Source organism: Apteryx rowi, unplaced genomic scaffold, assembly GCF_003343035.1.
Source record: "Apteryx rowi isolate R43461 unplaced genomic scaffold, aptRow1 scaffold_520, whole genome shotgun sequence".
NCBI classification, from domain to species: Eukaryota; Metazoa; Chordata; class Aves; order Apterygiformes; family Apterygidae; genus Apteryx; species Apteryx rowi.
Window position 1 is genome coordinate 488,726 of NW_020450784.1, and position 26,111 is coordinate 514,836.

The following is a 26,111-nucleotide window of genomic DNA, read 5'->3' on the forward strand; positions in this document are numbered from 1 at the left end:
AACAAATATATTCACTATGCAAAAGCAGTTAGTTTTCCACAGGAGAATATTAAAATATGTCTAGCTGTTAAACAATAAATGTGGATAGAATGCTTAGAGTAGACTATTTAGAGTAGAAACTCAGCTAAATTCAACTCTACTATCTTTAGTGTGTTCCTATATTCACTACAAAAATGTTAAGAAATGATTTAAAAGAGAAAGAATGGCTTTATGGGTCTTGCAGCAAAATTCTTAATGGCCTTTGACAGCATACAAGTTAGGGGATTTCTCTGAAGGAGGATGCTATTTTGCCGACTTTCAAAGAGATGTCTTTCCCATTTTTAAGTGAATACTGACATGTATTGTGTCATTCATTTCAGTTCTGAGGAACAAAGGTTACATGTCACAATGTCCATCATAATCTTGCCATAGGCTGTTCTTCATGAACAAACAGAAACTCTTTAGCTCTTGTCCTGTAGGCGGGAAGAAACATAAAAATAAAGGCCACATTTTTAGTAAAACTGATGACATTTTTGTAGATCTTATATCAAGGATCTTGTAAGTTCAACTAGAAGAGAAAAAGCACAAAATAAAGAAAGAGACTCAAAGCACAAAATTCAGCACGAGATCTGGATGCCCCTCTGTCTTTTCCAAACAAACGTCAAAATTAGAAAGCAGCAATGGAGTATGGAGCGCGAGTGCCCCAGGCTATGAGATTCTGAACAACCATGCTGTCTGATTCAGACCCTCTCCCAAATTGCAAGGTACTCCAAGCCAATGAATGAAAAGAGATTTAGGATTCAGACTGACTTGTTAAGAGGTATTTAGGTTGCCCAGTGGCAGTTCTGAAGTAAAAAGTATAGCCTCTGATAATTTCACATTTCTGAGTTTAATAACATGAGATCAGATGTGCTAGACCCCCCCAGAGATGTGGCTGAAAGGGACTGGGGAGTGGGGAGTGGGAAGAGGCCGTGGTAGGTTTTTCTGTTGCCACCACACTAACGCGAGGGCCCGGCTAACTGCAGGAACAGAGGGGCTCACTCCCTCCCAAATGGTCTGGGGCACGCAAACCATCTTGGTCAGGATGATACCATGCCTTCACCTCGCTTCTCACAGGTCCCTGACAAACTAGATTCGTCCTGAGCACACCACACCATCACATGAGTTGGGGTTTGGAGCTGGCTCCTCTCTGGCAGGACAAGCTTGCCTCAGCCAGTGTAGACAGACCATAATTTATGAAAGAGAATAAATCCCTGAAGCTCTGTTTAGGAAAACACAGAGGTGATTTCTTTAGCTATGGGGGTTTCAGCCTAACTGGGCTGCAAAGTCCTCTCGCATCTCGGTAAGGTTTGGATCCAGCAGAGAGTTTGGGACGTGCTTTACCCACCAACTTCAGTGGGGTCCCTTCTGGTAGTGAGCTCAGGCTCATGTCTGAGGGTCTGCAGGGTGCAGTTTGGTGATGTCCCACCCGGTTTGTACTAGGCTAGGAAGTCATGAGAGGGCCTCTGCGCTGCTTCGGCTGAGCAAATGCAGCTGAATAATGCGTATTTGCCACAGCATTGCACCTATTTGCCACTGCAGCAGGGGCAAATCCCACAGCAGACAGGCTACCCTGTTTGCACATGGGCTACTGGAGTAAAGGGAGCTGTTTGCTGGCAAGTCAGAAAATCTGCCAGGAGAAAGGAGGCTCTGGCATAAATTTCCCCTTGTGTTATTCACCACAGATAGACACTGCTTCTGTGAGACAAAAGGTTGGGGAGAGGTTTTCTTTACAAACATCGTGAAGATGATCTGTATGTATTTAAACAGAAATAACAGCAGAGTCAGCTTTTCTTCCCTGCAAACAGCTCAGGTTCAGCAAGAGTACACCGGAGAGGAAAAATGAACATGTATTCAAGTGAAAGTCTGCAAAATCTCTGTGTTTTCTTTGGATGCAAATAGAAAAGTCTATCCAGCCAGATAAACAACAAAATTGTCTCCAAAGCAGCACCATGTAATTCCTATAAAAAACACACATTTCAATTCAAGGCAATTTTTAGTTTATTTCTGTAATACTGTTAAAGGATTATTTTGTTTTGCCACTATATTGGGACTCCTTAACTTTTGTCTTAGTTTTTCCCTCCGTAAATACTCCTTATTTAAAATACCAGACAGATAAAAACTTAATGAGATAGTAGGTATAGGATAAATGCCATCATTTGGAAGCAAGGACACTGAACTATTGAAAGGAGAAGGTCAGAGCACAGGAAGGCAACACAAATAGACCTGCAGTGTAATATTGTGTGAGAGAGCAAAGGTAGCCAACAGAGAGGATGAGTATAAGAAAGCAATTACTTTCTATTGAAGGACTTAGAAAGAGATTGAAAGGAAACAGAGTGGAAAAGTTAGAAGGAGTTAGACAATGTGGAAAGAAGATGAAAGACTAAATAGTACAGTATGTAGTCTGAAACATCACATTTTTGGTGTATATGAAGAAATATTTCACTGTAAATTCTTCTTAACAGTTTAAATTGTATGTAGACTGTAGCAAAAGCAGCCCAAGCCTATGCTTTATATACACAGAGATTTCTTGAGACTGCAGAATGGGATAGGGACAAATAATAAATAAATCTTGATCATTTTTCCAAAAACCCACGCCCAGTCCATGCATAATGATGCAGTTACAAAGGACAGGGCAACAACTGCAAACCCATCTCAGAATGCTAAGACATCTGCCATTACCTCTCCTTGTTTAAAATAGATATGAGACCAATCCTGAAGGCGAAACTCCCATTTACCATGCAAAAGTTTTGCCTGTAGCATCTACCCAAAGCTTTGGACTGAATTCAAGTGTTACATTCATTAATTTAATTCTTTCATTAATTCTTTGAAATTAATTGCTAGCCAATAATAAGAGACTTAGTTCAAAACTGTATCTTAAAAGATTTTTACACCTTCATCTAGAAACTTAAGAAGGTCTCCTTTTTTCAGTTAGAGAGAGTGGCTATTACCCTGTTTCAGCTGAACCAGAAATCACCAAGACTAGCTTTTTTAAGGGTATTTCAGTTGGGAACTTCCCATTTGAGCCAAAATGCAGAGCTGTGAGAAATTAAAGTAAATGAAGAAATAGAGCTAGCCTTTGAGGGCCGCTCAGGGAAGCAAGGGAAGGGTGCGCAGTCAGCATGCCTCAGCTGGAGCCCTCGCTGAGCGGTGCTGGCTGTTCCCCATTAATGACAGAAGAGATCAAGAAATAATCAGCTACCGTTTTCTAAATAGGCTACAGCAAGATCAGCTGAATTAAGCTTTATGTAAAGTGAGCAATAGGACCCAAATATCCTAGCAACTTTGATGTACGTTCAGCAGAATGTGAAGTGGTGCCATTTTAAAAATATTGAATGAGCTTTTACAGACACTTCTCAGCAGGTTAGCTCTTGGAAACCCCAGCAAAGCAGAAGATATAGTTAACTATATTCCCACAGCACATGTTTTTCACTCACAATTAAATGCTGATGCAGACCCACTAATTATGTGGTTATCAATCTAAAAATGCAGCCATAATTAATTGTATCTATAGTTTTGTATCCACAATTTTGTATTGAAGGTCACACAGAACATATGCCTTAAACTCAGGTCATCAGCTGATGTTAAGTATTGCTATTTACCCCAGCGAAAAGCCTTGCCTGTATTTCATGCTACTTGCTCTGCAAAATAAGCTATGAAACAGGCAAGGAATGGTAATGTACATATACATACATACATACATATATATATATATGTTTATTGCAAAGTTTTGTTTCCCAGGAGTATAAGTTTTGCTGAGAGCTAGAACAACATTTCAGAAAATAAATATGACCTAGTCAGATGTTCCAATTTTGACCCTTTGCTATCAAAAGGGAGGAAGAATTACTATTGCTTTAAGCTTATTCATGTCATTAGTGACTGTATGAGTAATTGGTCAGGAGTAATTTGTTGTCAGGCACTTCCGAGTAAAAGCGTCACATTTTTATCACTAAATCAGAGAGAGGGGTCCGTCTTAAAATTACAATATTATTTCATCTTCCTGGGTAATAGAATTAACAATACAGACTTGTATAGGTGTGATGCTGCAGACAAATGGGGCTACAACATTAGCAAGCCAAATGCGTGGCTTAAAACTTCACAAAGTTTGTTTGAGAAGGGCAACAGCCTCTCTTTCCCAGCTAAAGATTACTTTATGGAAAGTAAAAGGGTCACTTCCCCCATGCCAGCAGCTGGAAGCGGTCATTCAGCAATATGCAGGATCAGTAAGCAAAAACACAGAAAAGGAGAAGGAAGCATTAGCAGCCTGAGTGTGCATGATTTATGTTTTGTTAAGCTCAATTAAGTCTCTGGCCAGATCTAGTTCATGCCATGTCCATTTACACAGGCATAGACCTCAGTATTTACTCTTCTTTCCAATGAAAACAAACTGCTTACTTTACCAGAACGTATGTCTTAAATGAAAAGGTCTTCCATCATAGCCTTTGTAATTTTAATTGAGAAAGCAGGGTTGTGGCAAAACAGGGTGGAGGTCTTTTTTTTCATATGTACTGTTATGTGGACTGCAGCAAAATGAAGTTTGGTTTACTGAAAAAGGACCTAGCGACATCTTTTGCCTGTGTGAGATCAATTTTCTTAATACAGTGTGGAAGGGTGTTGTTTGCCTGTGCCACTAGTGGATTCAAGTGTGCAAAATCAGATCATTGCCCAACCATCGCCTGGAATAAGTGCACAAATCATTCATTATTTCCTTTGATACAATGATGCCCTTGAATTTTGTTCGGTGTCCTTGGGCATAAATGCACATCTAACACCATAGTCATAGTGTGCTAAGACCTGTGTGGTATTGCAAGTACCACCCAGATACTTCCAGTATAATTGTTTTGTGAGTACATTGGTTTTGCACTAGATCTGTGGGTGCATATGTTTATCAGGAATCAGCATGTGGTGTGATTGCAGGGATTTTCTGTCCTATCATTTCCCTTACTTTCAAGTGAGCTGTTGAAGAGAGTGTGAACCTCAGGAACAGCCCTGTTTCGTTGGAGCTAGTGAAATAAAAGCACTGGCTGCAGTTCTTTGGATTGTTAAGTTTACATTTTTCTCCTTTGACTAGTGAACCTGGTTTCCTCCCCTCTGCTGTAACTTTGCTAGCTGAAATGTCAGCCAGCAAAAATGATTTGGTTTCAGTGTCATACATACCCCAGTTCTCTGTTATGTTAAGCCTATTGAAAGATAAACTTCAAGATCAAAGCAAATTTCTGTTCCCATGGTTTATTTCATCCAGACTTTGGAAAGATGTGGGCACTGTGCGCTATAGATTTACTCCTACTGAGTCCTCTGTTGTTTATCCATTTTACTTGTTCCATCTGTCAGACCATCTGCCTCTCAGCGACCCCATTTCTTTCTTTTTCCCCCGTTTGTGTTACAGGTCCACACATTTCGAGGTCCGCACTGGTGTGAATACTGTGCCAACTTCATGTGGGGTCTCATCGCTCAGGGAGTGAGATGTTCAGGTAGCTCTTAAACATTTTCTCTCTTGCTCTTGAAATGCTCAGATTTATGTCTTCCCCCCGCCAAGTCTGCATTCCCTGCAGGCGGGAGGCATGGGGATTACTTTACAAAACGTGGCAAGAAATCCTCCTGCGTGAATTGGAGCGCTGCGGTTTTGCCCAGTCCTGGGAAGTACAGCCTATTACATATGCAGAGTTTTAAAAAGAAATGGTATGTATGCAGCACCTGCAGGCCAGGCCTGCTGTTAGCCAAGGAGAGCATCTCTGATAGAGCAGGTAAAGATCTTCTTGCTTTCCAAACGTGAAAACCTAACACAAATGGGACGGCAGGCTTTCCCACTTGCCATACTGGAGTGCCTGAGTTTACACAAATACACAAAATCTACTGGAAAAGAAGCTGGACTGCCCTTTCTTTGGGAAAATTGACCGTAGCTTTCCAAACACAGCATTTAGAAATGTTGTCCTGCTTATTTTCCTGCCTCGGCTGGTTTAGAAATGAAGCCATCAGCCCTTGTTCACTGAAGGTGACATCCTTCTGGTGGTACCTTGGTCATGCCCATGCCTGGGCTATAGATCATGAATTCTTCTTGTGTTCTTTATTGTGTCTTCAGGTTGTCCCCTGGAAATGCCAGCCAGCAACTAGGCTTCATAGCTCATCTTTTTGCCACCAACTGTTGAAAAGTGCCCTTGTCTGCAAAAAAACCTGTCACCTGTTTCCAGTAAAAATACTGTGTGTTGCTGCAAGCCTTAAATATCCTACCTCGAGGGAAAGCAAAAAATAATGACCTTCATTGTCCCAGAAGGATTCGTTCTCTGGTGCCTCTGAACTGTATTAGCATTTTAATGGCTTTTTAATTATTTTAAATTTGTTTGTTCTCGTGTGAAAAAGAATCATCTTACAAAAATGCAATAATCATTACCTCATGATCTTTTTGATTCAGGAACTGAAATTGGATTTGGTGCCTTGCAAATGGGGTTTCATAACTTCATTCTTTTCTTTCATTTTTCAACTGAATATGTTGCTGTCTTACCTTTCCCTGCCCTAACTTCTGGATGTTCCTGAACTCAGATTGGCACCTAACATGTTTAACCCCAACATCTGCCTTTCCAGGGTAGAGGAGGTGACTATTACATAAAATTTAGACAGCAGTTTGAAGAATCAAAATACCTTTCAGAAATTTAAAGTATTTGAAAGTGCAGTCACAGTTACTGTGACGTCTTTTCTGCCTGTAGATGAATAATGATAAAACAAAGAGTATGAAAAGAAAGTAAAAAAAAAAGAAAAGGAGTAACTGTTTGGTTTTTAAGCTATTTGATCTTAAACACAAGATCAAAAACTGATCCGTGCAGGAACTGGCCATCACTAGTACATAGAGCTGTATTTGTTCACATACATAAAATATTAAACTTATAAAAAGGCRTATTTATTTAGTATGAAACATAATACTCCCTCTTATTAAATTACTAACATTTAACTCTAAGTAGACAGATGCATTTGGATTTAACTTCACATGCTTGGAAAAGAGCACTGAAAACAATGCAGGGAGGATCCTAACTGCAGCTGCTCACATTTGTTTAGATTTCACAGAACAATAATGTATTATCCAGTAATTACTGCATGAAGAAACACACAAAACCCCCCAATTTTATTAAACATGTAGGTGTGTTTGTAGTGACGATAAGCTTTTGCTTGATTAGTATTTTATAGAGAATGTTACTGAAATGTTTTGCAAGTAATAGAGACGTGTTTATGTTTTGAATGGCTCAGGCTGTAAATCTACATGAAAAAGCCGTAACTTAGTAGTGGTGATACTAGAAATGTTAAGTTACCCAAAAGGTACTGTCGGTGACAGGCATGACTATGGGAAAGCATTAAAATAGCAATCACATTTCTGGGAGCCAGTGTTACTCACGAGGTTGGTGTTTGCTTTCCTGAGGCTTATAAATTTATTTGGCTGAACTTTTGAAGCCATTAGAAAAACTCAATTTGTGGAGATCAAGCAGTGATGTTTAAGTTAATAGAAACCTACCAGTGTAACCAAGAGGAAAGTCTGACTCTGGAATAAGACACCGAGAGCAATTTGCAGTCTGAATCACTTTTGTTTACATCATGCCTTTCACGGCATTTTATATGCTTCAGCTGACTTACAGACTAAACACTGGGGTCACCTTAGTCACCAGTGAAGTGACGAGATCGGGATGGCRAGGTTGTGACCGCTTAGCCGCCCATGCCAAAACGCGGCACTGCAGGAACGCAGAAGGGGAAGGGCAGCACACCGGCTCAAGCAGAGAGAGAATTTAAGTGCTGAGGTGAATTTTAGGTCCTCAGTCCTTTAGCAGTGCTAAGCCACAAGCTGGCCTGCAGAAGACAGTCATTAATGTACTAATTTTATAAAAAGCTAAGCTAAAATGCCCAGAAGTTAAGTCCTGCCCTATCAAAAGCAACACCTAGAGCTAAGCGTCTGACTGTGAGCTGACCCAGGCATCTGCAGCTGTGCAGCAACTGTAACCATCAGGCCAGAGGTGGGGGAAGAACATTCACAGCTTTTATAGCTTTTTAAGCAATTATGCTGGAGTTCACTTCTGCCCATAACTTTTTAAAAGAGATTTCTGTTCTTGTCTTTTTCCTCTTCAGTAATTCAGCAGCACAGTGAACTGAATGTCACCAAATCCTACCAATCTTATATATTGAGAGGCCATCAAAGTCACTAGAGAGTGACATGAAACATCTTATTTATTCTAGCTTTGCTGAGTGATGGGAAAGTTATGCCTCTTGCTTGGTGTGGGCTAAAGAAATAAATGGTTAGAAGAAAAACTCTCGGAATTAGTATTAATTAGTTAACCTGGCAAACTTTGCTTGCAGACTGTGGGTTGAACGTACATAAGCAGTGCTCCAAATACGTGCCCAACGACTGTCAGCCGGACCTCAAGAGGATAAAGCGAGTCTACTGTTGTGACCTGACCACACTAGTGAAAGCCCACAACACCCAGAGGCCGATGGTTGTGGATTCTTGCATCCGAGAGATTGAAGCGAGAGGTTTGTAAGAGTTTGAAACTGTCATTTGGCTAAAGCAGTGTGTTATGCTTTGAAAAGCAGCGGACACAATAAAATAAAAACGAGTTGAATTACAGGCTAAGGTAGGACAAAATAGTATGTTCATGTACACTGAAGACAGGATGAGAGAAGGGTTTTTTTAGTGGAGGTGATGCATTGCTTTGCATCAGCTAGTAAAATTAAATCGTGACATTTCATAATGCAATTTACTGGAATGCTTCTTGAAAAACATGTCAAAACATGTATTATGTTACACTTTTGAAAGGGGTGAACTTTAAAGTGAACTTTAATTTCATGTTTATGTGTCTTTTTTCATTACTTTTATTTTCTTTTAGCATACCTAGGGACACTTCTAATTTCAGAGTAATCAGTTTAAACCAAACCTGTTGTTAATAACCTTTCAGGGCATCATGGGAAAGCAAACACAAGTGAATGGAAATTACTGAGCCAAATGAGGTCGCAGACTGTGGCATTTTGCGCTACATTGCAAGCTGCTCAGGGCAGCACCCTTCACATGACACTCCGCTATTGACTGATGGGTGCCGTGGCTCAGACGGCATGTCACAGCCAAAACTCCAGCTGGTGACAGGTTTTGCTGCACAGAGAGGCATGCCAGACTGAAGAAATACCATCTCCCCTGCAACAGAACAATCAGATCATGTATTTTTGCTTTTGGTAGCAAATGTGTATGTCATGTTACCCAAAAAGCCAAATTTCCCGGTCAGTTATAGCTTTAGCACAGAAATCTCATAATGTTGAGTTCATGGCATCGCAGTAATCTGCATGGCAACACATTGATACTAGCCATAGGGATTTCCAAGCCACACTTCATCTACTGAAATGGATCAAAGATTTATAGTTAAATCCCCTGCACTGCTCCGTAAATCTCTACCAGGATTATATCATCACTGCAGGGACAAATAGAAAGAATAGTTGGGTCTAAGACAAAAGAGCTTTACTGAGTCAGATGAAACAGCAGGAAGCTACGCTGCATTTGAGATATAAATACTTGTGCATTTATTGGTTAAGAGAAATCTGCCCACTGTCTGTCTTCTCAACATCTCTCACTTTCTTTAATTGCTGTAGAGCTATTCATTTTATTTTAAAATGCTGATTTTGTTGTTAAGAAAACAAAGTGTATCGGATGTAGGTTAGCATGGTGCATGGTCACAACAAGGAGCTCTGGGATTAAAACAAGTGACATCTGCCTGACTGTGTTCGGCGAACGGCCTACTCTGCCGGCCACCCTTTCCCGTGGGCATGGAAAAAGGTGGAGTGTTGTGCCAGTGAGCAGCTCTCTAGCGGTGCAAGAGCAATGGAAGGGTTGTAATGACGGGGAGAACAGCCTCTGTCACATGCATGCCTTGTGTGTAACTAAAGGGTGACAGCAAACCTGGGAACAAATGGGATCATAGGGGAAGGCAGTATTGTTTGCATTGCTATTTATCATTAAGCAACCAGTAAGAAGACCTTTAAAGCTTTACTAACTGTATATAAATCCAGAAAAATCTCCCAGATAAAATGAATATTTCATGATAATATTACATGCCTCAGCATTAGCAAATTGCATTATTTTCCTCTAATATTATCTATTATGTTCCTAACAAAATCAGAAAATACAAACTTTTAAATTCTTTAATTCTTTAGAAAACAATTTTAAATTACCTTGATTCTTCCTCAAATGCTTTGAAGTTTAACATTGCCATTAGTATTTTTGCTACAGTTATTAGACCTACATTTACTTTAGCTTTGTTGTTTTTAAGCCTAAATATTTGTTGGTTGTTAAAACAAAGTTAACCAAGAATTTTATATTTCAGGTTTGAAGTCTGAGGGTCTCTACAGAGTTTCAGGCTTCACTGAGCACATTGAAGATGTGAAAATGGCCTTTGATCGAGGTATAACTTTTTTAAATTTTTACAATTTTTTATCAAAGCTTTCAGTTTAGGACGTTTCAGTTATTTTCATATTTRCATTAGGTACCATGATAATGCAGCTGGTATATAAGCAGAAATACAGAAAGCAGCCTGTCTTTTCTGTTTTTTTAAATAGATCTGCAGTACTTTTCATAAGAAGAAAATTATATTTCTTAGTTAGAAGGAATAATTAAATACTCAAGAACTAAAGCTGGGCAGAGAAGCTAAGCTCGGGTGACTGGGTGATTGCTCAATCCAGCAACACAGTCCGGGTCCCTAGTTCAAGTGTGAGCCTAGATAGGACCAGGGAAAAGTTCTTAGTCCTATTTAGCAGACTCAGTGTTTTATAATGAGGATCTGTTTATGAGCTTAAGAACCAGGAACTCCAACCTGGGACTCGGTCCGCACGTGGCCTTGCTCTCAGCACTGCCCACCCCATGGCCATTTCATGTCTGCACAAGAGACCAGAGGAGCCTTAGGTGGATTAACTGCACAGCATATTGCAAAACTGTAATAATTAATACACTGCCTGTTAGTCGTCATTACCATCCTGGTAGCCCTTCTGAATTAATTTGGCTGATTGCCTTAGTTCTGGTCATGCAAGCGGTCTTTGCATACATGACTAATTTTAAGTATATATGTAAGTGCTGCAGAGCAGGGCCTTCATGAACAGGTAACACTTTTTCAGGGGCAACATTTAAGAAGATATGTCAATATTCATCTCTTTTCCCATAAATAGTGTCTTCCCTCCTACTTCATTTTTTCAAGTATAACATCTGCCATGTTAGGAGAAAGATTGCATCATCATATAGATGTGGGTCCGGGTTGGGGGGGCCCGTGGTGGGGCTGGAGCGCAGCAGCACTGCGGCATCGCAGGGCAGGGACTGATGGCTCCGGGCTGGGCTGCAAAGGTCTCTGGGGCCCTTGGGGCCCTAACACATGCTACACTTACTGTGCCTGGACAGTTATTCTCTGGAGACAGCTTGCCATGCAGCTCTCCTTGGCAAAGAAAATCCAGCTGTGGCGGTAGGAATTCCTTAAGTGACTGTTTTCATCAAAAAATGAGACAACCTTTGAAAAATGCTGCATATCTTAAAATGGTGTTGGACGCTGCAGTTGTGAACGTACACACACACACAAATCAGGGCTGGAGGCAGCCATGATTTGGATAAAAGAGATGCAAAAGGATATGGCTGCTCTCCTAGGATGACATTTACTGTACATGTACCACTGCAAGCAGTGCCACGGAGAGGATCGCAGAGTCCCCATAGGTCCCGCGCTGCTCCTCCAGCTAGGTCTGGGCTGACAAACCCTTTTGCTGCGGGGATTAACTCTCTCCYCCACCAAGTGTCCTAACCTGAGTGAAACTGAGAAGCAGGAGCATGGAGTGAAGGGGGAAGAGTTTGGAGAAGGCAGCTGGAAATTTATAACCAAGCACATGACTTGAATACTATTGCAGTTGTAGTTGCTTTGTAAATGCTTCTAAGCATTGGAGCCAGTTTAGTTTTGTAAACAGAATATTCTGTTATTATTGCCTGCGCTCATGTCATCAAGCTGGTGGCAATAAACACTTGAATGAGACCCACAGCAAGGAAGAACGTGTAGTTTACTGGCAAAGAAAGCAGTATCTTGTAAGAGGAAGAATAAAGTCACTGACAGTACTGGATTTCCAAAGGGAAAAAAGTGTGGATAAACATGGAAGCAGAGAAAGCAAGAACTGCATTTGTATACCCAGGTATACACTGGCTATGGGGATAAGTTCATTACTGGGCGTAAATTAATAAAAAGCTGTATCTTCATTTTCTTGGACAATCCCATGAGGGCAAAGGGATGTGAAAGGAAAGAAAAACCGTTGCCATGAATAATGCTAAAAGCCCTGGAAGAGTGAATGAAAACCTGTTCTAAGAACGTGTGGCCAGACTGTTGCTGAGCCTAAAAGCTGTGAGCTGCGCTTTCCCGTTTCGAAAACGTTTTCTCCCCATCCTGAGATGGAAAATGCAGACCAGTATTTTTTGCAGGAAGGGATTTAAAGAAAACCAAGATGGATTTTTTTTTTGTTCTGACTTGGGGGCTGCATGACGAGGAGGTGGTGGTCAGCTGGCAGAGCGGTGAATTGGCAGGACGCTTCCCACCTGACAGCTCCGGGCTTGCTCGCCCGCCGGATCCTGGTTTGCAAGGCAGAGACCCCGGGCTGCCTTCTGCTCGCCAGCCCCGCAGCTGGGACGCTGCCTCCTCTGCGCTACCCCTGCTTCACCCCGGAGCCACAGGGGCGAGGAAGGCAAGGTCCCAAGGACGGGTGCAGCCCGCAGCCCCAGCCTCGGCAGCAGAGCTGGGAGCAGGCGGCCGGCCGTGACCGTCTGCCCTCCAGCAACGCCCGCAAGCTTTTTGCTCCAGTTGCCTTCTCTGCCCAGAAGGTGAAATTCGTGAGCGTTTTCCAGACCTGTTGCTTCCACATTCACTACAGGAGATTAATGTATGTTTGGCAAAAATGAAGATTTTCTGTAAGATAAAGATTGTGCCTGAAATATGAAATGGAAAATTCCATTTAACAGGTCTTGCAACAGAAACAACCTTATCTGTGGTCATGCCACTGTCTCAGACATCTCTGGAGCGTGCTGTATAGCAGAAGGTAAATGTGTTTTAAAAGAGCTTGGAATATTTAGCCGTCAAAGCAAAGGTGGAGAGTTGGGGTACGGACCCAGAGAAGGGAACTGTTTAATCTAACGGATAATCTTATCACAATAGCAGAGGATATACCCTGGCCACAGATAAATTTAGTTGGACAATGTAAAGACCATTTTCTAACCATTTGAATAACAGCATTCTGAAACAACCTTCTAATCAGAGTAGGGAAAAAAAATAGTTTTAAAATGGAGGTTGAGCAGTTTACAAAGAGGATTTTGTGGCATGGTGCCTGTAGTGGTGAAGTACTTGCTGGTTTTACTTCTAAGTCAGTCCCAGTGCACCTGGCTACAGTACTAGTATGTTTTCACATCTCTGGAAATACAGCTCTTAATAGATGGTTTTGAAAATAAACAAGCAAGGAGTCCCTCCATTTTAATACATAGGACACATACTTCAAATAACACTGGAAGGCTTTCCAGTTTCACAACCTCTTCATCAAGCCGCGGGAGACAGAGGCAGCGTAATGCAGAGACCAGGTGCCCGGGGCTGACGGCCGCGCGCTACCCCTCCGCCTGATTTCATTTGCAGCTGAAGGGGGACAATGCACAGAAGTCAGCCTGCCCGGGACTCGTCGTCCTGGCTCTGTCGCAGAGACACTCTCTTGTGCCTTCCAAGAATTAGAATGAGAACAGAGGAGCAAACAGGTTGGAAAGTTAACATCTCAGGACAAGAATGGTATCCTATGGTACGTTGTTTTGGTCCAATAAAGCTGTGACACTTACTATTAAAACTGGGAGAAGCTGGCCCTCATCTTGTTTAAAGGAAGGCTCCCTTCCAAAGCCAACGGGGTGTAAATGGCCCTACTGTAAATGAGAGTTGGGCTCTCTGACACACTGACAATGTTCCATTTTAGTGATTTTTATAATGAGAATGAGAGGAATAATGTGGATTTATTTAATCTTGTGAATGTTGGTGCTGTAGAACAACAGTTGCTCTCTGTGAGCATTGTTGAGCTGTGGCCTTCTGACAGCGATGCAACGCTTATTGTGCAGGTTATCCACAGAGCTGCCACTGTCATAAACGCCTGCTGCCCTTCCCCTTGTTGTTCAATGGCTGGCTGGTACTATACACTTGCTAAAAATATTGTGCTGTTAGATATTACATATGAGTACTTAGAGGCATCCTAACTCAGACTCGCACTCTTGTGCCAGTGTACCTGGAAACTTGTTCAATTCCAAAACCAAGAAAAACTACAAAGAAGCACATTAGCTTGAGGAAAGTTGTGCAATAAAAACAGAGCATTAAGGAACAAGTAACTTAAGTGTAATTCAGTATTCAGAGGACATAGCTGAGGTTTTAAGAACACAATACTTACTCCATTTCCTTGTCTAAACTCTTTATCTATTTACCTGGCTTCCAAAGTCAGGTGAAACCTTTACAGAACAGAAATTAGACTTTCCTTGACTTGAGATATCCATACTTCAACATAACGCAATAAAATATGTTGAGAGAGTCAAAGTAACAGGAAAAGAGGAATGACAGGTTTGGGGGGGGAGAATTAAGTTAATAAAGCTTAAATGAACTAAATGTTTGTACCCTAGTATAAGAAAGATTGCATTAACACATAGCCACTGCATTAATATTGAAAGTGCTAAATACAATCTGTGGAAAGTTATTGTACTGAAGAGTTAAAAAGATAGTTGTGGGAATACCATATAAAATATATGTAGTTCATACAGTGTGTTAGTGCAGATGTAAAATACATCGTGACTTTGCCTGCAATTAATTAGTTTTTCCTTCTTAGTGCTCTGAATTTTAAGTGTGTTTGAACAAAATACAAATCCAGGAATTTGGGGAGGACAAGAAATAAGTGTAGCCTGCCAAAGGGCCTTCAGTGGCTAAAATTCAAAGAAAAAAAAGACAATCCAAAATCTACCAGTGGAAAGGAACTCCCCCCCTTCCCCTACATACCTACTGCAGAAGTATAGAAATACTGTAACAGACGTATCATTGTGCTCACTGTAAAAAAATTGTCAGTGTGTTTCCAGTGGATCTATATTTGTCTCTGAAGTGAAGAGAAAAATCTTTGACTCAGGAATTAATGTGTTTTTCCTGCAGTAAGCAAACAGATAAAAAAGAGGTATGTTTGAAGTACATTTCCTGTAGCTGAAGTGCCCCTTTAAGGAAGCGTGCTGTGCTGCTTTGTAAAAGTACTAAATAAATAACACTTCCATTTAGTGTACTGGTGACCTGGATAATAGATGCAACCTTCTCCTTTACTATATCTGTTCTGATGCAGCTGCTGTCTCCTTGAAGGTATCTGTTTTCAGTGGAGCATTTTGAGTGCACAGTGTCCATCAATTAAATAGAGCTCTCTACACAACGCTTTATAACACCACTCATGCTACCGAGCCTGGAACGTGTGGATTAAACAAAAGATTGGAACAGTGTAAACATTCTCCTAGGGGTTATTGATGCTGTATTAAATTCAGTGCTGATGGATGTATTCAAACTGCTCAGCTGCATCAAGAAAGGCTGCTTGTTTTAAACACTTAAGCACATAATCTCCTTTTGATGAGAACATGTAGCACTATTAGTCTTAATGAGAATTATGTGTGTACATTGGACAGGACATATCCCTTCAAGATTAATGCCATAGGTTTGTATAAAATGTCTACAATCAATATAAACTGTTCTACTCTGCTGTGAAAGCCTTTATCACCATCTTGGAAGCAGTGCATCAAGCACACCCACTCATCTGTCTATATCAGGGCTTGTCTACAAGCACTAGTTATTGTGAGACAAGCAAAGCAGTGGATTTACAGCATGTCGGCGCCTCAGTGGTAGCAGGCCAAGTTCATGCTTGTACCTCCTGGCACATACAAGCAAACTCATGTCCATCACTCAAGTAAGCCTAACCTTGCATGGCCCAATTATCACATTGTCCGGAGTTCTTTATGTCTTTATCTTCACTGCCTACTGTGAGGGGAGTTCTGTTATCTTCACTTTACAAGTGAGGAATGGGAGCTAAAGAGTATAATTGGTCTCAAAGAAGTCTGAGGAAAAGCTGGGAATTAAAGCCAAGCAGCCCCAGGCCCTGCTTGACCAGTGCCCTTACCTTGTCTTTCTAATGGCAGATTGTAAAGGGGCAGCCCCAGAGAGGGGACAGGCACTCTGCCTTAGAGCAGGGGAGGACAGCAGAGTTTCTCAGACTGGAGAAAAAAATGTGCCTATCAAGGTACAAGATAGAATAGAATGGAAATAGTCATTTAAACTTGAAAAATCATTTTAATTCAGTCTTGCTGGTAGTTATTGTAATTTCACTTCTTTAAAGCCAGGGACTTATTAACATCAATTGTAAATTTCAGACTCATGTGATTGATTTAGAATGCTCTGTAAAGGAGTTTTAACTTACTGTATTACAATATATGGCAAACAAAATATATGTCATTTTGGTTGCATAATTAATTTATTTGGCCATTCATCCATTGCAGCTATCCATATTCATTTAACTGAAATTATGATCCACATTTCAGAATAATTTGTGTAGCTAAATGCCATAGCACTTCTGTTTAAATTCAAATCTTTACTGTAAACAAGTAATTAAAATAGGAAGACATTAGAGGAACATCCAAATAATAAAAAGGCCTTGGGACTAATCACCATGAAGAGATTGGTGCAGGACTTATAAGAGCTGGTGTCTACTCTGAATTTTGCTTCTGGTCTCCTGAGGGATGTTGGAAAGTAGTGTTATTTCTCTGTGCCTCTGCTTCCCAAATCAAAATAAAAACAGTGATTCATATTCCTTTGCATCGTGAGATCTGTGGATAAAAAATACAACATCAAAGCAAGGTATTAATAGTTTATTTTCAACATCTAATAAATGGGCCAAATTCAACAAATATATTATTCAACATGACTTCTGCATTCAACACTAATTCATCGTATGTGAGATGGCGCACTGTAGATCTTGTTGATGTAATCACCAGCTTATCCAAAAGATGTGAGCAAATAAATTATTTACTAAATGATAAGGAAATTACCATTCCTCATTCATATACTGAAGAGTTTTCAGCAATATATTATCCCTTAAGCTTTCTAAATGCTTTCAGTTTGTTTTTTTCATGTCAGACTGGACACAGTAAATCTGAATTAGAAGCCTAGCCTTGCATCAGTCAGAATTAGACTGTTTTCAAAACGATTTCTTTCTCCTCTTCTAGATGGTGACAAGGCTGATATTTCTGCCAGTATCTATCCAGACATAAACATTATTGCTGGAGCACTGAAGCTATACTTCAGAGACTTACCAATTCCTGTGATCACCTATGACACCTATTCCAAGTTCATAGAGGCAGCAAGTAAGTATTGCATAGCRATTTGCACTGCTCTTTAATTACATTTCCCATCTATAAAGATGCTTACATTAAAGAAAAAGCCAACAAACTGGAAACAAGGACGTTGTTCTGTTCATTACTTCTCTGCCCTGTACTTCTCTCACGTGAAACTTGCCTGACTGTTGATGCAGCAGGGACAACCTACAGGTAAAAAGATACAAATAAATGTATAGCATAAAAATAACTCACTAGTTTCAGAAAGTGTGATTTCGATATCAGCCAGTGAAGCTACACCTTGCCCTGGGCTCGGTCTTTAAACGGAAGTGTTTGCTCTTTTGTTCTGACCTACCCAAATTCTACACAAAGAGGCAGAATGTCTAATGCCATTGCAAGGACTGAACGTGGCACTGGGAGGGTGCCAGGGCTGGCATGACCGCCGCAGTGCTGGCTGCCGGGGACGTACGAGCCTGCACGATCAGTGAGCTCTGTCAGCACTTGGGCCTTGCGAGTGCTTCCCGTTTCCCCACTGGTGTGCAACCTTCCCTCCACCTCCCATAGCCTGGGCACTAGAGCTGCACTGTTCTCCAGCAGGTCCCCATCTTCAGTCAGGCACGGATCAGAGCCATGAGGCACCCCACAAAGCACACCTGCCCCACAGTTTGGGTGCATCCCCCATTCACTAGATCCTACAGCATCTAACCCATGTTCAGATAGGAAGCAGCATGCACTGACCCCCCACAGAGCCAGCAGGCGATGGGTGCACACTGTCAGGGAGGGAAGAGGGCAGCAGCATTCATTGCTCTGGTTCTAACATGATGCTGGCAGAGAGTGAGAGATAAGATTTACCTCAGATTCTACTCTCCAGGGCACAGCTTTCCACAGTATGATAGTCACTAATGAAAACTCAGCAGATAGAATTGCATCAAAATGATCAGCAAAGATTTCAAAGATCTGAGATCTCTAAGAAGTAGCATGCTTTCTTCTTTAAAAAGTGTCCTTAGAGCTTTTGAAATGGCATACGGCACATCAGTAGTCAACAGGAGCAGTGTTGTGTGTGACTATGCTGGCTCACCTTCCCTTCTGGCTTACCCCACCTCGCACTCCCCTGGCAAGCACAGATGCCTCTCTCTTGCACTCCCGTGTTCCTCTTGTGGCAGAGAAATTGTTCTTGCTTGTCACTAGTCTTACAAATAACAAGCTTAGAGAAAGCAATTCCTATCATGTCAATCTACCAACCTTTAAAAGCAGAACATAAAGATTTTTAATCTTCTAATTCAAACACTTGGTGCCTTTTTTATGAAAAGTCATGCAACAGATACAACTCTGACTCAGCTCACAGCCTAGGAATCTATATTTTTCATGTAAAATACATGTAAATCCTGCTCAAATTTTCAGAGAGACTGACAAACAGTCTTAAATGAGCATCGATGATCTCAGATCACTGATACCTGTGTATTTAAATATGTTCAGACATCTTTCTTTGCTTATGTAATGTTACATCATTTCAGTGTCTCTAGCAAAACTTTAGCATAGCTCAGTATATTCAAGCAGAGTCTCTGAAGCATATGTCCACATTCCCATCTCCTTTTGAAGGCTATGATAGGTAATCTTATCTAAGTTTTTAAAGAATCAGTTCCAGACAGAGTATTATGAAGCAATTATGAAGCTCAGCTACTGTAGATACACTGACCTGTAGATAGATATACAGACCATATTGGTAGACTATGGGGTGGTCTTTGTTGCTGATTTCTTTGTAAGATCATTTTTTGAGGCTGCGAAGGTTGCTGATAAGCTCCCTATTTATGAGTTTGATATTTAGCCCTACAAGCACAGTCAACGGCTTGTAAATGACTCCATAATAATAACTTAGCTTCCTGAATTTATTGCCTGTTTACAAATGGAAAGCYATATTAACATTAGTTGTTTGTTGTCTTATAGAAATCTCCAATCCTGATGAACGACTAGAAGCAGTCCATGAAGTGTTGATGTTACTCCCTGCTGCTCACTATGAGACACTTAGATACCTAATGATTCATCTCAAAAAGTGAGTTAATTGGCATGCAGGATAATACTTGGAGAGTTTACAAGTTTTCTGCCTTGAAAGAGAGATGTTGCAGAAAGTACCAATAAAGCCTCCGTTAGGGCACTGCCACTAAAGCAATTATGTTACAAATAAACAGACAAGCTGTGTTTGTGTAAATGCATATAAACTGTGCACATATATAACATAGCTCCTTCTGTCAGCAAATCACTGCAAGTCTTTGAAGAGTTAATTCAGATTTGTCACATCTCTCTGAGGTAGATAATATCTGAAAAATACCAGAATGATAGTTACTTTAGAGATGTGCTAGATGTGCTGTGGCAAGTCATTTGATCATGCTTTGCTTCTGACTCCCCTTACCTCCTGATTTGTCCTCCTGAACTATAACCCTAAAAGGAAAGAACTGCCTCTTACTAGTTTTTTGCTCACATCACAGTTAAGCCAAGAATCAAGCAGGGCCTATTTTTATACTACTAGTAAATAGCTATACAGGCACACTTAACAGTTATTTCATATTTCTTTCAGTTTTAAACACACTCTGCCTTACTCACTTTCCAAAACTTCTTTGGTCATAAGGAATATAAAATTTGCAGAAGTGCTTAAATTCCATTTTGAAAGTGACTTGGGAATTTAGTGCCATATTTTCAAAGCTTTTAGCTAGATACCAAGGCAAATTATGAAGTGTACCAAGGAGGGATAAGATGCCTCACCCACCAATTTCAAGCTAAAATGTTTTTCAAAATCATGCTAATGCTACTTTGCTATTTTGGGCACCTAGATGCCTCATAAAGTCTTGCTTGTAAGTTTTTGAATATTGAAGCTGAGTAAAGACTAACACTGTCATTTTAAAGCAGCTCTTCATTTAAGCATATATTGCCTGAGGGATGTGCCTTTTCTCTCATTAAAGTTTATGGGATACTTGGAAACAACAAAAAAGGGGGTAAGGCAGAAACAAAACTGTTTGCCTTTGTCACAGCAAATCTTTGATCATCCTTCTTGGCTGTACCACTACTTGTAACTACTTGGCTGCAAATGGGGTGTTTTCTGTTCTTGAGACAGATCTTCATTATTAATACTGACCTGAAAAAAAAGGACTTCAACTCACATAAAACTGCATTAGAGAGCTTCTGTGAAATGCACTTCATGCTTAATCAGGTTCTCATTATGCAGAGACTTCCCATTTTGAATTGGCTCAGGTCATTAGCCTGAGTAATTTTTTCTTTTGATGAGACATTACCTGGGCATGCAGGAGCTTCTTTGGACTCTGCAGAAATGAGATGTGTAAGCACCCACCCCTTTCAGCACACATGCCTGGACAATTCCAGATGTACCACATCAGCTTTTAGGAAGACCTGTGCAGACTTTGGACAAGTCAGGGACCCACATACAGGATCAGTACTTTCATGTCCTGAGAGCAAATTTCTAAAGCTAAGAATTTACTCGCCTTCTTTCTTTTTCATGAACCGCAGTACAGGCAGCTCAGCCGTTGAGCTGAACTGCTGATGAGACAAAAAAATCCAAACAGCTGATTAATCTTTCTGTCTCAAGTACCTGCAAGTCAAGCAATGGACTTCCTTTCCTTTTCCAAATTATAGTTTTCAGCATCAAGTGCCTGTCAGGTCCTACAGACACTCTGCCAGAGAGATCAGAATGAGAGAGAGAAAGTTCCTTTAGGTTGAGAACATGCTGTTCTGTAGTTTAAACACAGAGTCCCAACTCCAACCCCATAGATCCTGTGCAAACAAAACATGCACTGATGTCAAGGAATCTGTTTGTGTAAAGATTGCAGGATCACAGCTCTATGCTAGTATTGTGTTTCAATAGAAAAGAAACTGCACTGAGTTCTTGTCATATGCACTTCATATTTCTTTATCAGGCGGAAGAACACTAAATCCAGCTCAATCAAAGAACAATAAGTTTTGTATTGCTTTTGAAACATTAGAACTTCCTTTCCTGAATCTGTTTATTGCCCTTCTTCCTCCTCTATTGAAAGAATAGCCTAGCCTAGTCAAGAAAATCTGGCAGAGGATAGTATCAGCAATAAAAAATGTGCTTGTCAGTCAGTTAATTAACTGTTTGCTGTTTAACTTGCAGAGCAGTTTTCTTCAGTCAAATAGGAACATTCTTTCTGACAACTTTTTACTCAAAATTGGAGGAAATATAATAGAAAGAGTAGTCTCCTATGTGGTGAAGTACATGCTAGTAAGACGCATGTGTCATTGCATAGCTGCATGCTGCTGCACGCAGACACAGGAGGAAAGCAGAGAAGTTATTCATCTACTTGCACGGTAGTGGCAGGGGCTAGGCAGAGCCCAGATTTGCCTTTTCTCCCTGCAAAGCACCAGCTAGCGTGCATGTGCTGGAAAGTGGGGAGGGGGGGCATTAGCAGATTTCTGTCCTCCTGAAAGCAAGCAAGAACTGTGTTTTTCTGTGCTTCTCCTAGAATAGAGCCACTCTTTGAAGAGAGCTAACAGTAGAGGCAAAACCTAGTCTTACTTGGACCTTGCAAACACAGGAAGACCAGATTACCTCATTCAGTTTCAGTCTATTTGTGTTCCCCTGATGGCATGAGGAAATCCACTGCCTACTGCTGTCCAATTGGGAATTGCTATGGCCAGAGGCAATCTTAGCTATTGCCATGAGAGCTGGCTCCAGTGCCAGATGTGCTCCACCCTGGCAGAGGAGCTGTGCTGGGAGGAGATATCAAACTTCACCGTGCTCTACTTAGTAACAGCAAGTGTCTGGTCCATGGGGGACCATGACCTACTAAGTGATTGTGGCTGTGTCTCTGTACTACAGTACAAAAACACTCTTAAGACTGAACTCAAATGCCAAAGGACTGCTGGGACAACATCAATGTGATGAAGCTGTCCTATGTGGACCAAACCCTCGAGCACACCTTGCATTTTCCAGTAGGCCTAAGGGCCCACTTCTCTGCAGCTTGGACAATCCCTGGCAGTCTGTGTTTGCTGCAGCCTTGTAGCCCATCTATCCTTGTATTTACATGACAAGACCTATGTCAGGGGAAAAAACAGCCTGGGCTCCTTCCTAGAAGTACCTCTGTTCTCTGTCAAGGATAGATGGCATTTGTAGCAGTCTGACTGCAGGGTAGGGGAATGTTCCATACATCATAATGTAAACTGTGATCATGCAAAAAAGCAATTGCCTCTAATTCTGATACCTTAAATGTGAGCCACATGGCCAAATCACTTAAGAGTTGCAGGAGGGGTGTTCAAAGGCACTGGACTATACAGCCCCACCATAACTGCATTGTGCTTGCTGTGGAAATAGTTACTATGTTGAGTGTAAGTAAAAATTGTTACTGAAAATGCCATTATCTAGCAATATTTGTTATGGAGCAGGGCCACAGAATAAAGATACAATATGTTCTTTTCTTATGGTAAGTAAACAGCTACTTACTTTTTTTTTTTCTTTCTATTTTAGGGTTACTTTGCATGAAAAGGAGAATTTTATGAATGCTGAAAACCTGGGAATAGTGTTTGGGCCTACTTTAATGAGACCTCCAGAGGACAGTACCCTTGCTACTCTGAATGACATGCGGTACCAGAAGTTAATTGTGCAAATTTTAATAGAAAATGAAGATGTTCTCTTTTAGACAGACAGAGACATATCTTCATAGCCATTTATTTTGAAACAAGTAGTTTGAAGGAAAAATACATTTCTTTGCAATTTTTAAAAAATAAAGGAAAAGTTCCTTGGCTGCACTTCAGTTTCTGCAAAGTTGCAGATAGATGCCAAAATGCTTAGGGAAAGCCTATGTCTCATAGACATATGCCTCTTTGTAGAAGGGAAAAAAAGGTCAGAAAAAATCCTCTTACCTTGTATCTTTTGCCTTGCCTCAGATGTATATTTGTTTTGAGAAGTTGCAAACAATTTTATTGTTAACTTATTAAGAAATACAAAACATATTTTAATATGGCTAGAGAAGCAAAAAGGTACTTAATCAGTGTTACTTGTATACAGCTATACATTTTCCCTCTCCATAAGACATAATTATATATGTCAATTGTGAAACAGAACCTATATTATAAAGATATTTTTACTTTACCTAGCTRAAAGAATGGCATTTTATTTTAGCGAACTATAAACCAATGCGGTGCATTGATTATTTTCCACATAATTCTCTCCTGCATTTTTGCTATGATATATTGAAAACAATTACCATTAATGCAGTATTATCCTGACATACCTCTTTCATTGCAAATGTTTTAAAGGAGAATTCTTTTCTTATGTGTATTCCAACTTTCTTTAGGTTTCTTTCTTTGTATTAGGCACTGGCATTCTAAGATTGTATAGTACACTTTTAGCCATTTGGTATTTCTAAAAACATATAGTATTTTCTCTTTTTTCTTCTTTTTTTTTACTCCCATGTCAAATATGGTATTGAGAATTTTCAAAAATCCTGGTGGAAGTATCAGTTTCACATGCCAGATTTTTCTTGGATTACAGTAATATGTAAGTTAAGTGATGCTGGGACACTGGATATTTTCTGGCCTTGTTGAAAAGTTAGCACTTTTTTGGGTTAATTATGAAGGATTTGGTTTTTCTGTAAAAATCAAGCTATGTTTTGTCATGTTTCTGTATTTATAAACGTACAGTAAATCTGCTGAAAATGTAGGTATTTCTCTTGAATGTGTTTCCTGATGGTTTGTTTTAAAAAAACAAGAATGTGTAAGAAATGTGGGAGTTGATAAATTTAATTATTACCAAATTTTAATATGTTTCTCCCCTCACAAACATTGACCTACAGAGTTCATAGTCTAACTGCAACTTATTCCTAGTGTTAAAACTGTTTCTCAGCATGAGATGTTTCTGCAAGCATAGCAAATCAGCATACTTTACTACCAAACTCAATTTTCAATACAAAAAAGATAATAATCCCTCATCTTGATCATTTGAATCATATGCTTGGTAACTTAGTGATGCAGTTTCCTGAATTATTTCAGGGAGCACTTGTTTCTATTCAAATTGAAAAATACGTGTAACTATGATAATGAAGGGAGGTGGAGGGTATTACTGTAAATTTGTTGTCTTCTAGAGAAATAACTAAGGGCTAGATAGATTAACCCAGATTGCAGAGCAAATGCTAAATAGTCTGAGTACCCAATACTTCTATAGATCCTCCTGAATTGTACAGGACTATTTGTTGTAGGTTATGTACTACTTAATACTGTCATAAAAATGATCTGGAAATGGTTTTATTTTGTGAAGTGAAATATGCTTTGTAATTTTTGATAGTGTAAATGGAAGGAAAATCCCATTAAATGTGTTAAAGAGTTCTGGTGTCTGTCACTTTGACCACATGGCAAACTGCCAAAAGAAAATCAATTGCTAACTACTGTCCTGACATTGCTGGAAAGTTTCTTACTTGGAAAACTTAAAATAGTTTTTCTGAATGTCAGCAGTTTCAAAATAGTGCTTAGATGTTCATACTACCACAACCAAGTCTATAAGCACATTTCTTTACTGAGATCACTCTGAACCACCTCTGTGTAAAATTGCAAGCAAGCAAAGAATCAAAACATCAATCCAATGAATTCTGTACTTTTGAAGACATGATGTTATCATAGCAATTTCACACTTCCTTGAATGCAGACATTTGACTGACAATGATTTTCTTCATTTTTTCCAGTCAGCTCAGTAATTTGTTGGTTTTTAAGGCAGGAACTGTATTTGAGTACCATTTTTGATTTTGCAGAAAGACAAGTAAGTCTATGCCATTGCGCTTCTGTTTCTCCCTTTCCCTGTACCATTAGCAAACTGGCACCTTTGACATATCTCACAGTCTGGAGCCTTTAACACATGTCCCATCCTGAGGGTTCAATGACTGTACAAAATAGTATGTTCAGAAATATCCATATAAAGTGTCTTTGGAAGGAGGAAATTTCTAATTTGTTTGACAGAGAAAAGAGCATGATTCTGCATCTTAGAACACAAATATCAAATGAATTGTCAGTATTTGTCTCAGGTAACCAGTAGAGAGTGGGCATACTTACTGTGGAAGTAAAAGGGTCTAATCCCCTCCATAGCTCATTAGCACTGCCTTGTGCTGCACGCACTTCATCTCCAGTGACAGACTTACTGTAGCTGTCACAGCTGCACCTGGGTATGAGCAGCAACTCTGAGATCAGATTGTGGAGCTCTGTGGGTAAAACAGACTATCTGCCAATATAAAAGGCAAAGCATATATATCTTAAATGCAAGCCTACAAACCAGTACACAGGAAAATGTGTCTGACTGCATTACACCAGCTCCTTCTCCTTCCTTCAAAGCATTCAGCGGAATACTATGTCTTATCTCTCTCCATGCACTGCTAGAGAGTAGGATTCATTTGAAAGATGCTCCCTGAGGTTCTGCTATAGCTCATATAACTTCCCCTATAGGTCATTGCACCTGAAGTGACACTGGAAGCAGGTGAAAACTCTGCACTTGACTGTGCTTGAGCCCATTTGACTGCAGCTGAATATGAGGCATGAACCTTGTTCCTCTCCAGGTACTTGAGAAGGCCTTTCCTGGTCTGCTGCAGACTCAGCAGTAGTACTGAACTGCAGGCATCCACCCATGCTTCACATCTGCCATTCAGCTAGCCCCATCTTCTGGTATGCAGGTGCTATTCTGTACCCCGTTACAGCTGGT

The 26,111-nt window shown here is 40.3% G+C and overlaps 1 protein-coding gene across 2 annotated transcripts in view; it reads left to right on the forward strand.

The window, feature by feature from the left end:
• The window catches only part of CHN2 (chimerin 2), a 168,346-nt gene extending 143,592 nt beyond the window's left edge, over positions 1–24,754 (forward strand). The window contains exons 8-13 of one of the 2 annotated variants that reach the window (XM_026080451.1): positions 5,405–5,489; positions 8,350–8,523; positions 10,359–10,436; positions 17,300–17,437; positions 19,352–19,457; positions 22,899–24,754. In XM_026080451.1, the coding sequence (XP_025936236.1) occupies positions 5,405–5,489; positions 8,350–8,523; positions 10,359–10,436; positions 17,300–17,437; positions 19,352–19,457; positions 22,899–23,070 (753 nt within the window). In that variant the 3' untranslated portion in view covers positions 23,071–24,754. The remainder of the gene's footprint in view (positions 1–5,404; positions 5,490–8,349; positions 8,524–10,358; positions 10,437–17,299; positions 17,438–19,351; positions 19,458–22,898) is intronic. The other variant, XM_026080452.1, reaches the window with a different exon arrangement.
• Positions 24,755–26,111: the final 1,357 nt, after the last annotated feature.